At 38.7% G+C, this 13,186-nt stretch overlaps 1 protein-coding gene across 8 annotated transcripts in view; it reads left to right on the top strand.

The window, feature by feature from the left end:
• The window catches only part of LOC114546160 (ATP-binding cassette sub-family A member 1), a 206,636-nt gene that overhangs the window by 53,908 nt on the left and 139,542 nt on the right, over positions 1-13,186 (top strand). For 7 of the 8 annotated variants that reach the window (XM_028564839.1, XM_028564840.1, XM_028564838.1 and 4 more), the window contains 7 exons: positions 992-1,085; positions 1,368-1,509; positions 2,825-2,952; positions 6,007-6,134; positions 7,127-7,324; positions 11,859-11,945; positions 12,062-12,236. In XM_028564839.1, coding sequence (XP_028420640.1) covers positions 992-1,085; positions 1,368-1,509; positions 2,825-2,952; positions 6,007-6,134; positions 7,127-7,324; positions 11,859-11,945; positions 12,062-12,236 — 952 coding nt within the window. The remainder of the gene's footprint in view (positions 1-991; positions 1,086-1,367; positions 1,510-2,824; positions 2,953-6,006; positions 6,135-7,126; positions 7,325-11,858; positions 11,946-12,061; positions 12,237-13,186) is intronic. The other variant, XM_028564843.1, reaches the window with a different exon arrangement.

Here is a 13,186-nt window from a genome sequence, read left to right as displayed (position 1 = left end):
ACTCCGGAGAAGAAAAGAGTCAAACCCCTATCCAGGAGTACGGTTCCAGAACCGAGACTGTGCGTAGAGGTAAGCCCCACCAGATCTAACCGGTAGCGCTCCACCTCCCGCACCAGTTCCGGCTCCTTCCCCCACAGAGAGGTGACGTTCCACGTCCCCAGAGCCAGCGTCTGCTGCCCGGGTCTGGTCCGTCGAGGCCCCTGACCTTCACTGCCACCCGTGTAGCAGCGCACCCGACCCCAGCGGTTCCTCCCACAGGTGGTGGGCCCATGGGATAGAGAGGGAGTAGAGGGATAGAGAGGGAGTTGCCACGTTGCTTCTTCTATATATATATATATATATATATATATATATATATAAACAAACCTCCTAACTCTAAGGTCTTGGTACTTGGTCTCTAGAATATTCCTCAAAGCCAACTGAGGGAAAGAAATATGAGAAACAACCCAGTGGAGAAGTAAAGCCATCAATTTGTGCTTTGTTGGTTTCGCTCTTCATCCCTAAGGTTGAAATAAAAGCCAAGCATGTCACATGGGGCACTACCTTCTGGCAGGTATTAAAGTGGTTGAATTAAAGCAAGGAAGTGGTTTGTACTCTTCATCCAGAAGAGGATTAAATGTGTCTCGGAGATGATAGGGAGCGGGTGATGGCTTCGGCTTGAGGAATCACAAGCAGAGGTTTCTTTATCAATCCAGGAAGTGCTTAGAGTGAAAGCAAGACTAACCGCAAAACAAATGGACTATGGAATGTGCAGCTACATTGTAAGCTCATTCACATCAATACACAGCCTTATGAAGTCATTTTAGTCGCTCATAAACAGTATAATTAATAGTCCAGGCACCTTTGCTTTGAGATTTGCTTTTACGAGTGATCATAAGTCACATTTTTAACTTATGAGAAAACAATGCAAATGATATAAGCCATAATATGTTCCAAAGATGTATTTCATAAACAAATTATGAAAATAAGACCACTTTATCCTTTTGTGCAGGTGCGGCTGGTCGTTGAAGTGATATGGCCTCTGTTTCTCTTCCTCATACTGGTGTGGGTGCGGTCCACCACTCAGCCACTTTATGTAGGAGAATGTAAGTACAAGCCCAGCTGTAATGTTGAACTCTATTTCGCAAGTCATTTAAAGTAGCAGAACATCTCCTCAGGTTTAAATGGGGGTTTCAATAATAACTAAGAACTCAAAGCCTATGTATATTTCAAAATCTTGAGGAAAATATAATGATCTAGAAAGAACAAAAAAAATGACTTACCCCTGTTGTGACATCACTGCATCTATACAGTTTATCCAAACAACGATGTGTTAGCAATGCAGCTGAGTTCATGAATACTGTACATTGTCACCTGTATTCCTGTAGGCCACTACCCAAACAAAGCCATGCCATCGGCTGGCGTGCTGCCCTGGCTTCAAGGTATGATCTGTAACGTCAACAATCCCTGTTTAAACTATTCAACACCGGGGGAGACACCAGGCCAAGTCAACAACTTCAACAACTCCATGTACGTACTGGGATGTGCCCTTCTCTGTCTTCTAAGACCAAGGTGTGGTGTGGACTAGAGTCACATGATTGCACTCGAGACACAAATTTGATGACTTTAGACTCTACTCGAGACTTGCAACTCGACTTGGACGTTAACACCAATGACTCGTGACTTCACTTGGACTTGAGCCTTTTGGTTTAAAAAGACTTGATACCTTTCCCCAAACTCAAAGATTAAAAAGTATGTTATTTAAAACATGTTTTTTTTACAGATAAATTAATTTCCGTTAATTTTCGGAAACAATTCCCCAGCAAGTCTACAGTATACTTCATGAATGCATCATTTCCCAGATCCACTTTAACTAATCTGAAAGACCGCGGACCGGAGAGAAGCATGAAGAAGTGAAGTTATGTCGCTGAGTGCCAGTTGGAAATGATGACACTAAAGATGATTTTTTTGCGTATAAAGACTATGTGGTGGTCGACAAAAAAAAAACAGATTGCAATATGCAAAACATGTGGGTTGAAAATTACTTATGGAGATGTAACAACTTCCAACTTTGTTGGACATTTGAAGCTGCACAAAGAACGGTAACGTACAGTCGAGGATAAATCATTTCATTAACAGAGGCGCCGTGTCGGGTGGGTTCCCTCCCTAACTAGTATTTTTATGTTTCCCTGAAACAAGATGACATATCGGCTATGAAAGTAAAAGGCTACGCGCCGCAATCTGCTAACGTTAAAGTAGCGAAAACATGGGGTGACCCGGAGTAACAGAAAAAACACAACCTTGTGGGAAAGCTGTTAATGTGTATGTTTTTGTTTTATGCAAACTGTGACGTTCTCTCTCTCACACACATGCACACACAGATTATTTATTCATTAAGTGAGTTTATTTCTTTTTACATTTGTCTTTTTATTTCATTTAGACCTAAAACACTGTGGAAGTGTAGTGTCAGTGTTATTAAGTTCAGTAGCAACTGATAAAACTTGTTTAAAAAAAAAAAATTATATATACAGGCATTCGTGATTTGTGTAAATGTAATTTATTACTCTGTTTTGGTGAATATTGCATTATGACTTGTTTAGGACTCGAAAAACAAAGTTTAGGACTGTGGACATGAGTTGGGACTTGTTTTTCTTGACTTGGGACTTGTTTTTCTTGACTTGGGACTTGATTTTGGACTTCAGTGCAATGATTTGAGACTTACTTGTGACTTGCAAAACTGTCTAAGACATTATACATCAGGATAAAACAGAATCTTTTTGGTTATAATTTCAGATTATATCTAAAACAACAGTTAATGATCTTTCTTATCTTTCTGGTAAACCAGAATTGCTGGGATGTTGATAGAGCTGCAAACCCTCCTGGTTAACAGATCTATTCTCAGCAAGGCACAGTTGCTGGCAGATGACCTCGAACAGTGGGATTCAGTCCTCTCACAGTCTAACCTTGGTAATGGTAAGAGAATTTGAATGGAAATTATTGATGCACTGACCTTAAAACAATAGCACTATTCATTCAAAGGACCTTGTTTTAAGGTTATTATTAAACACAATCATGAAAATTGGTGAAAAGCAACAGAGTCAAAGTGCAGATTGGTCTTTCTTGATATACACATTTTATTGCTAATGAGTAATTGTTTAAAAAGTAATAAGTAGAGAAGATTCACAGCAACAATCACTCTCCTATGTCTTTGTTAAGTACTCTCCATCAAGGAAAGTATCCCCTTCATGTGGATGACAAGTTGGAGGATTTGTTATTCCCCTTTATCCCTTAAAAACAATGCCGCGTGATTATTTATGATGCAATTTGCTGTGCAGACTGACAGATCGTTTGTCTTGATAAGTTGCTGCTTTGCATTAGGCTCATTTAGCCTGATGATATTCAGATTTTCATACGGCACCTAATTTGCAAAGAGACAAAGGGGGAGGGGAGGGGTGTACTGCTGTTCAACAAACGGCTCGTTGGCCATTTGCATTTTGGGGTCGCTGGCTTGTAATATACAAGATTAAATCCATCAAAGATCTAAGCCTGGGCATAATTAATGGGATTCACTGTCGGAGGCGAGAGCACAAAAGGTCATTAACAAGAATGGGGAATGGAGTACTATCAAAAGACTATGATGGCAAAGGTGATTGTGTTGTCGTTTTTTTGTTTTTACCAAAGGTTGATTAAAAGACTCGGGTGGTCACTTCAATCAGAAATGCAACCGTGTTCAGGAAGCGCCCAGAGCATGTTCTTTTTCCCTATAATCGCACCCTTTCCATCCCCCTGATGCTCCTGCAGTCATGCGGGGCATAATAATGTGTTTAGTAGGAATCAGGAAGTGTTGTATAGAGTGTGCTGCAAACAGCATAATTAATTCTGGACAATACAGGATGATGTTATTTTTACCCAACATTTATCTTAATTGAACCTTGAATAACCCAGTATAACTCACTTCATCCCCTCATCTTGATAATTGACTGACTTGCATGTATTACACTTGCAAAAGGGCTAATCTAATTAAATTATGTAACCCCTTTATCATCTCAACAGCACATGCTGGAGTCCCAGAGAGAAGAAAACACATGTTGAATAGATACCGTATGTGCATGGATGTGTGTATATACTTCAGTAGGATCCCTGCTATTCAGCATTGTGAGGGGGTACGAATGAACAGTCGATTGGTTGTGAAGCAGTCTCTCTTAAATCCTGGCTATCTGTGGGCAACTAATCAGGGGAAAATGGCTGATTAACAGTCTGGTACCTGTTTAGCAACAAATCGCTCCTCTCCCACATTCATTCAACTCAAGTGTTCAAGCATAATTTTAAGTCAAATTCATCAGATTGTAAAGCCACTCCAAGCAACATGTAAAACAAAACCAAATCAGAATGCTTTGAAGAATTCTGAATTCTTGATTTGTTACAGTAACATGCACACATTAAAAGTAAATGATTTAGTTTCACTGTAGATTTTATTTTCACAAGTTTGGCAATTGTTTATATCAGCACTGCAGTGCTTTTAAAGTCATGGACTGTAGCTTTAACCTTTTCATTTCAACAACCGAATCCTCTAGTGCTTTGGTTAGACAAATGAAAAGGCTGCTGTCCTATTAGTTACACAACAGGCTCCCCTCCATGGTTGGCATAGTTGTCAATTAGGGCAAATGACACAAGTCTCACACATGTCTCTTCATGCACCCATATTTGTCAAAGGTAGTGTGGAAATTAAGGCTGCAGCTATGGATTATTTTAGTAATTGAGTATTCTACCGATTATTCCATCGATTTATTCCATCGTTTAATTGAGTCGGATGAGAAATACTTTTGTTTTATTGAAGAGCAATAATATACAATAGTTTGGTTTAATTTTTGGGAAAAGCAAGATTTTTATTGCCTACATTGCTTACAATATCATCTCTCAGAAACGGAACAATGAAAGAAAACATTTTCTGAAATGCAATAACAACCTCAAACTAAGGCATACATTAAACATACATAAACATTATCTGAAGTTGTGCAACTTAACTTTCAGAACTACAAGTTTCAACCTGAGACTGCTCTGTATATAAGCCTATATGTAAATATTAGTTATACTCAACCTATTTTCATTTATAAATTTGATTACAAATGTCACACAGCTCTGTTACACTTATGCTAGTAGATCATTGATCAGCTGTTTCTACGTGAAGAGAGAGAGAGTGAGAGAAAATAGTGCGCAACAATCGGCTGTTTTTCCGGCTCTTTAGATCAAATTGTGGTCACCACTACGTATTTTCATGTCTTTGTTTTTGGTAGTCGTTGTTAGGTCCGCTTTGTGGAATGGATGATTAAATTAGACTGAATGTTTTCTGTTGAGATGCTGAAGCATTTACGTTGTGCTATTATTGTGGTAAGCTAGTTTGATTTAGCAGTAGACGCTACACACTGTACAGAGTTTTCGTTTTAATTACGTTTGAACTGATTCCAAACTTTGGACACTTTCTGTCGTGTTCTCCAGCCTGTCTCTTCTCTTAGCCCCTCACTATTTACGCTCTTTCTTCATTTTGTAATCTGCACTGTCAGTCTTCATGGCATGTGTCGCAAGCAGCGTGTGCAACAGTAATAATCATCTGTGCGGAAACACCGTGAGCGATACAACGTTGGTAACGTTGATTAAATGAAGCTTCGAGGCAAAATTATTTTTTAGTAATCGAATTATTCGAGTTACACGAGGAATCGTTTCAGTCCTAGTGGAAATCAAATGCAGGGTTTCAGATAGACAAAGAAGGGAGGCAGAGAAAGAAATGCTGTAAAATATCTGCAGTGCAGATGGCAAGTAAGGACGATTTATGGCTAAAACTATGAAAATAAGACTCGGCTTAAAAACAAGCACATATATTTCACTTTAAGTTTCCCATATCTGACCAGTTGTCAGCATCACACATGTAAACATCAACTACACTACTGCACACGGTATTTCAGATTGTGTGTCCCTGCTGTGTATCAATTGCTGTTCTGCCATAGTAATGATTCTCAATCTTTGTTTAAGCTCAACCAGTGATCCTAAGGAGTATTCTCAGAGACAATGAAACTTTCTCCACTTACCTGAAAGGGAATTTGTTGGTTCCACCATCGGTGGTCCAAAGTCTCATGAATGCTGGGATTAAACTCAATCCAGTGAGTATCATTTTGCTACTCTGCTTGCATGTTGAAAACAGTCTCCAGTAAGAATCCCAGCTGCTTCGAAACATGGTTTTCCACCTCTTTCTGTAAATAAAAGAATTTAAATTTTATCAAAATGTTCAAAAGACCGAATGTGCCAAGAGCGTTGTGCTTGAATATTTGAAATGTACAAATGTCGTAAACTGCCTCTGGGACTCCTTCTCTTTACAGTCATAATCACATTAAACTCTAGCATTTGCTTGATTGGAAAAAAAAAAAGTAGTTTGAAGCTGTCTAAAGTAGGTAATTTGGAATGAAATGAACTTGCAACAGCAATAAGGGTGTCTTCGTCTCTAAATGCTCCCTAATTGATACCATGGTACTGTATGTTATGTACCAAGTAATATTAGATGAGCTGCAATAAGTTCATTATCTTTCACTGACATTGGCAAAGGTGCTTAAATACAATGTGCACTGATTAAAATGTCCCTACTGTTTATGAGGCATTCTCATGGTTCAGTGTGCTGTGTTGCAAATGTGCTCAGAAAGAAAGTTCCTAGTGCAGTTCATGAGCCATTCTCTGTCTTGTGGCCATGTATCCTGTCTTGCTTCTTAGTGTCACTGTGTAATGTCTGGTATAATAAAACACTGTCTGTGTGTATATGCATCTGGTATGTGTGGGTGTTGATGTTAATGTGTCTGTCACATTTTTACTGTTATTTTAAGTTTCAAGTTTTTATTATCAGATGCAACAATTTTTTTGCATCAGATTTTTTTGTGAGTGTGCATACACACAGAATGTTGGTGTTTATTTGAGGGTGATCGAAGAAAAATAGACCTTAATTAAAATGAAAACACTATGTCACACTTTATTTTGAAATGGGATATAGCATACTATATGTCTGCACAACAACCCAAAGGACACAACACATGTATAAATAAAATATGGTCCGATGCAAAGTTCTTTTCTTTGTCAACTTCTACCAAAGTCTGTATTTATTTTTCAGATGATGGGCATCTCGAGTCCGGACAACCTGAAGAGCATCCTGTGTGAGGGGACAAATCTGGATGAATATATCCAATTTAACAGCAGAGCTGAAAAGGTGGCTTTTCAAAATGTCAGCTGCTCCCGCACTCCACGGCAGCTGATTAACGCCCAACAAGTACTTCTGCAAAACCTGGATGAGAGTAAAGTGCTTTCTAAGGTAAGCTTTTCTTGCTGTCGCCCGCACCACAAAACAAATCTCACAACTTGTCTGATTTGAGAATGATGAGACCTGCATAGTACCTTGGACCCAATTTTCCCATTTTTACAAAAGTTGGAGAGTGAATGCATTTGGAAGCTGGGTTTATATTAATTGGCCTGACAGGGACACTGTACTGTAGTAACACAGGCCATAATGTCTACATTTGAAAAGCCCTCATTCCTGTTGGCAAGGTTACCCACATCTAGCATCCTTAAAAATTACACTGTCTGGGCTAATGAAGGTGGTATTAAAATGTAAATTTGAAACTCTTGTGATGTCTCAGCCTCCACATTTCCCATGACTTACATTTGAGAGCTGGCGTTGCCAGGAGATGCACTGTCAACTTCCATTGTGCACCACTGACTGGAGCATGTCATAGCCCTGTATAGCCTCCAAACATTTTTAACATAGCTGTAGTTATGTACCAATTTAAACTGTTTTAACGATTTTAAACCATTTGCTATGACCAATTGTACAGTTACAATTCTCTTCCACTAGGAAAGTGGAACCGAGCAAGCTAGGCTAATGAGCCTCCACTATGAGTAAGTGGAAGCCTAGCGTTCTAATATTTGCACTGACTTGTCAGTGTTAGATCTCCTGCCTGAACAGCTCAGTGCTGTGCTTGTTCCACACTATACAAAAGAGTTGGTCTCGCTTGCGTTGACTGTCTCTCATTCATGGGTCCACATGTTGTGATGGTAAATGACCAGACTGTTAAAACTCACATCAACAAGTAGTCCTGTAACTTTAGCACTCTGTACTTTACCTAGTGATTGATGATGATTTTTTTGGTGCAAAAATGGTTTTTAATTTCAGTTTGGATTTAACTTGGCTTAAAAAACAATCAAATTATTTGCATTAAAAACATTTACCACACATTGTTCAAATCTAACAGTGATAGAAAAATGTATTTGTTTTGCAAAACCTTGTATACCTTAAAGTGATGGTTCGGGGTAATTTACCCTAGGGTCCTTTGCACCATGACCTCGAGCCAAACACCCCCCCCAGAAGCTTTTTTCACCTTGGTCTAACATTGGGCGAGTTAGCGTAGAGTAGCGTTAGCAGCTGAATAGCTTAGCGCAGGGGCTAATGGACCCACGTTTGTATCTCGTAAATGACCCCACTAATAATGCCCGAAATGATACCAAACTTCTACACTAGTACAAATAGGTTATGTACTCATAAAACGATGGATTGGAAAGTTTGTAAGTACACCAGAAGTTTATGAACACTTGCCTGCTCTCTTCTGCTCTCCGTTGTTGCTTCTGCTGCTGCTGCTGCTACCTGCAGTTAGACAAGTGCTTAGGGCTGTCTACAAATTACTACACCGAAAAGAGATGCAACAAAAATATTTATTAATTTAATGATTAAATAAGGTAATGTCTCCAAACTTACCTCAATTATTACTTGTCTCCTGCTAATTATTACAGCACTTTAAAAAATAAGTTAAATTAAAAAATATTTTTGTTGCATCTCTTTTCGGTGTTGTAATTTGTAGACGTCCCTAAGCACTCGTCTCACAGCAGCAACAACAACAGCAGAGAGCAGAAGCCAGCAGGCAAGTGTTATTTACATAAACTTCTGGTGTATTTACAAACTTTCCAATCCATCGTTTTATGAGTGCATAACCTATATATACTAGTGTAGACCTTTGGTATCATTTTGGGCATTATTAGTGGGGTCATTTAAGAGATACAAACGTGGGTCCATTAGCCCCTGCGCTAAGCTATTCAGCTGCTAACGCTACTCTATGCTAACTCGCCCAATGTTAGACCCAGGTGAAAAAAGCTTCTGGGGGGGTGTTTGGCTCGAGGTCATGGTGCAAAGGACCCTAGGGTAAATTACTTCGAACCATCACTTTAACATCATTATTCACTATTTGCTGAGACAATATGATTTCTAAACTACTGAGTGTAGTTGAGGTTGTTGATAGAAAGTTTTTTTTTTTTTTTTTTTATGTCAAAATTTCCTGTTGAGCCTTCTTGTGGCATTTCATAGTTACGGGAGTTATGATAGATTCACCCTAAATTGAGAGATAAATAAGAAAAAGTAAACATGGCTGCTCAAGTTAATTTTCTGCATGGATATTCTATCAATCACGTACTGTTACAGTTTAAAAGTATTTGGGGAACATTGTCTGTTTTATCTATAATTCTCGCATGGCTTGCAGTAAATTGAATTCAAAGACAATGAATTTCGGTCCCAGCCAATTGAGTAACCAATTTAAAAGTTAAACTTTATGCTTTCTGGCTCTGTGACTTAGAGAGATGAAGAAATAGCTTTTCAAGTTAAAACTTGCTAATGCATCCAAATTATGGCAAAACCTACCGGCAGCATGCTGTTACTGCACCATTATCTTACAATGCTCATATTATGCTCATTTTCAGGTTCATAATTGTATTTAGAGGTTGTACCAGAATAGGTTTATGTGGTTTAATTTTCAGAAAACACCATATATTTGTTGTACTGCACATTGCTGCAGCACCTCTTTTCACCCTGTGTGTTGAGCTCTGTTTTAGCTACAGAGCGAGACATCTCACTTCTGTTCCATCTTTGTTGGGAGTCACACATGCGCAGTAAGTACTGCTAGCTAGTCTGAAAGAGTGCCATGTTAGCAGCTAGGCGAGCATAATAACGTGTGTTACAAAATGATGCACGTTCATCACAGAAGTAAAGGCTGGACTACAATAGAGCTGTTTGGAGCAGTTTTCTGTTGGAGATGGTAAGTCCCTTTAGGGTGGACTTTGGGCTTTTTCACTTTGTAAACCTATAATGTGCACAAAAATGATATATAACACAATAAAGCAAAGGGGAAAAGCCAAAAAGCATAATATGAGCACTTTAATGTATTTGAATTTCTTCCATTTTGAGTGAGAAAACCGTTTACGTCCCATGTCTAAGCTTTTAACATTACCATTGTCGTGTGCACCTCTGTGTCTTTCGGTGATTTGACTAGAATACATGCAGTCAGGTGGGAATTATTTATTAGAACCAATGTTTTGTTGAATTATTTTAAATCTCTGACTTCCCTTTGGGATGCTAGAAGCCTGCACTTTCCTTTTGATTTTATCTTTGAGAGAAAATATATGGGACAACAAATCCAATAAATAAGTAATAAGGCAGGAAGTTCGTAGGAGATAGCATTTGAACATTTTAAGCCCACAGGCATTTTGAGACACAGGAAGAAGAGAAAGCCTAGACAAGATATAGTGGAAAGGCTCTTCAGTGCCGCAAGCAAATAGATGGAAAAGAACATCAAGCCTTCACAATTAAAGCTTGATATTGCTGAATGATTGTGATAGCAACAACAACATAAAGAAAAGAACAAGGGAAGAAGTCAGGGTTTATTACTTAGCAGTAGGGGTGATTTAGACAGTGGCTCCACAACTTTGTTTGGGTTTCTGGAAATAGTTTCAGAACACAATGAATAGGGAAGAGTGGTCTTTTAAATGTCAAAGTGTGTCTTTATTAAATCTATCTTTGATAGCATAATGCCCTTTGAAAGTTCATTAACTTAGCAAATCTTAACTTTTTGTACCATTCAAAAATATGTATGGTTATATCATTCTTGTAGTATTATATTTCTAATCAGCTTACCTGGTTGCCATTGAAGTCTTCAAGTGGAACAAAGTGCACTAAAAATTGAGTTTAACAAATGAGCTTGAGAAATCGTTTTTGTGCCATGGTTCACTTTATCTCCCTCCTTAATGTGACATTGCTGAAATCTCTCCTTGCGTTGATTGGTGATTTTCAGCTGTTTTGCTCAAAATTGTATGAGACTTCTGTGCTTTTTGACTAAGTCTCCTCCTTAGTGTCTGAGAGTAAAGTGATCCTAAATGAATGTATGCAAGACTCAATCAATAGCCAGGCTGTTGTCCCAAATGTGCTTGAATGGGCTTCTAATTGTGAATACTACTGCAGGATTACCCTTCTTTATACATCTCTCAGCCTTCTGATCTGCCCACTCTTAGTCTTTCTCGACCTATGTCTTGCATATGTCTCTAAGCTTTGTAATTGTATTTGCTGAAAGATAATACAGGCACTCCTAGTACAGCTTTTACTTGACACTTGATGCATGAAAATGACAATGGTTAAAAGGGCATGCAATTTTGTTCTTGTAATTGGATTCATACTGTGTACCTTCAGAATGTTACTGTAACACACAGTAACACTTGTCATTTTAATGCAACTTTTATTAACCAGTGCCAGGGAGGATGATTTTAGGATACAATTTACAGGTCGAGATGTACAAATGAGTGAGTTTATATAGTATCTTCAGTGGAAAGGCTGATATGGAACTGGTATTTTCTGCGCAGATGTGGACACATAATTGTAGCTACTGGCTTTGCAGTACAATAACATACATATTATATTTCTTTTAGGGCATAGTAACACATAAGGCATAATAATACATTGGATTGTTTCCTTGTTTGCCATTCATGTAGTAGCTACAGTATTGTTCTGTAAATCAACTGTTCATGCCCTCCTTTAGGTACCTTCAGCTTTGAATCTGAATGCAGCAGACGCAGTGACACTGATGGGGAAAACCACTCAAGATGCGTTACCAGTGATTGAGGAGGTTAGTGTTGCCACTGTGTCATGTACACTAGACAGGAATCCATAATTGTACTCTATGATGGTATGGCTATTTTTCAGTTTTTTCTAAATTCCTGACTTTTACATTGTTGTATCCAGATGGCCAGGTTGCAGAACTCCATGATCCTTAAAGCTGCTAGTTCATTGGATTTCCAAAAGAACATGATTGGCAGTATCAATATGCTACTGTGTGAAAAGCAGCCCAACATCAATTTAAGCTTACAACAACAGATGGGTAACAACTCGTCAGTCTTCATTTCGGGCAACAGTTCTGGTAAGTGCTGTAGCAAACTCCTTATTAAGCAAAGTTGTCACTCAATACTTATGTCTTCATCATTTATCTACATTTTAGCTTGTACAGTATGTAGCCAGCAAATAGACAAAATTGGGTTCTTTTTTTTTTTCTTCTTTTTTGCAACCAGTGATTTACAGTATCACAGGTAACATATTTATGTTAATTTCGCAGCCAGAGGCCTATAGCATAACTTTGTTGCATTTGGAAAAATGGGAAGGACTGGGAATTATGCTTGGTCAGTAGGTTGCAGAGGATTGCATGAATCATGAACAAATTAAAGTCAATTTAAAGTTTTTTTTTCTGCTTTAAAAACTGTATTTTGTCAGACTTTATGGAGCAAACAGTGTGGTGCTACTGTAGCCTTGGTAGTGCGGCACATAAATGTCAGTCCATCAAGATATCTTTGGTCCAGCAAGGCTCAGTAGGCATATTTGGGGGTTAGATGTGTTTCTTATGGACAAAGAATGAAAGTATTTTTATAAGGTCAAGTATTCTGCAAAGACAGATTCAAAGCAAACCCCAGTGTTCTCTGTTATCAAAATATGCATGCAGGGGTGGAGAAAAAACAACCAATTGTTCCTATTTTGATGAATTAGTGGTGCATGGTACACAGTGCAGTCAACTGTGCAGGGTGCACAGGATGTGACTATTTGTGCACATGCAGGAACAGGCACCTGTGGCACAGTTGGCACCTGTGCCAGAGCTGGAAACTAGGTTTGATTAGGAATAAATTATCGGTGACTGTGTCGGGTGCTGGCATCAATCGTAGCCAATCAAATCAGCTCTTCTCATTCCATTTAAAAGCTCTGCACTCACTTTCCACCCTGACATAATTATGTTTTCTTAATGAAGAGGAAAGTCCAGAGCAACTTATCACTAGTGGAAATTGATGTTGTTGTCTGGGTGGTGCCGAGTCACAAGGCGCAAAT

The sequence above is a fragment of the Perca flavescens genome, chromosome 19 (assembly GCF_004354835.1).
Source record: "Perca flavescens isolate YP-PL-M2 chromosome 19, PFLA_1.0, whole genome shotgun sequence".
Taxonomy (NCBI): domain Eukaryota; kingdom Metazoa; phylum Chordata; class Actinopteri; order Perciformes; family Percidae; genus Perca; species Perca flavescens.
This window is presented reverse-complemented; position numbering and strand designations above follow the sequence as displayed.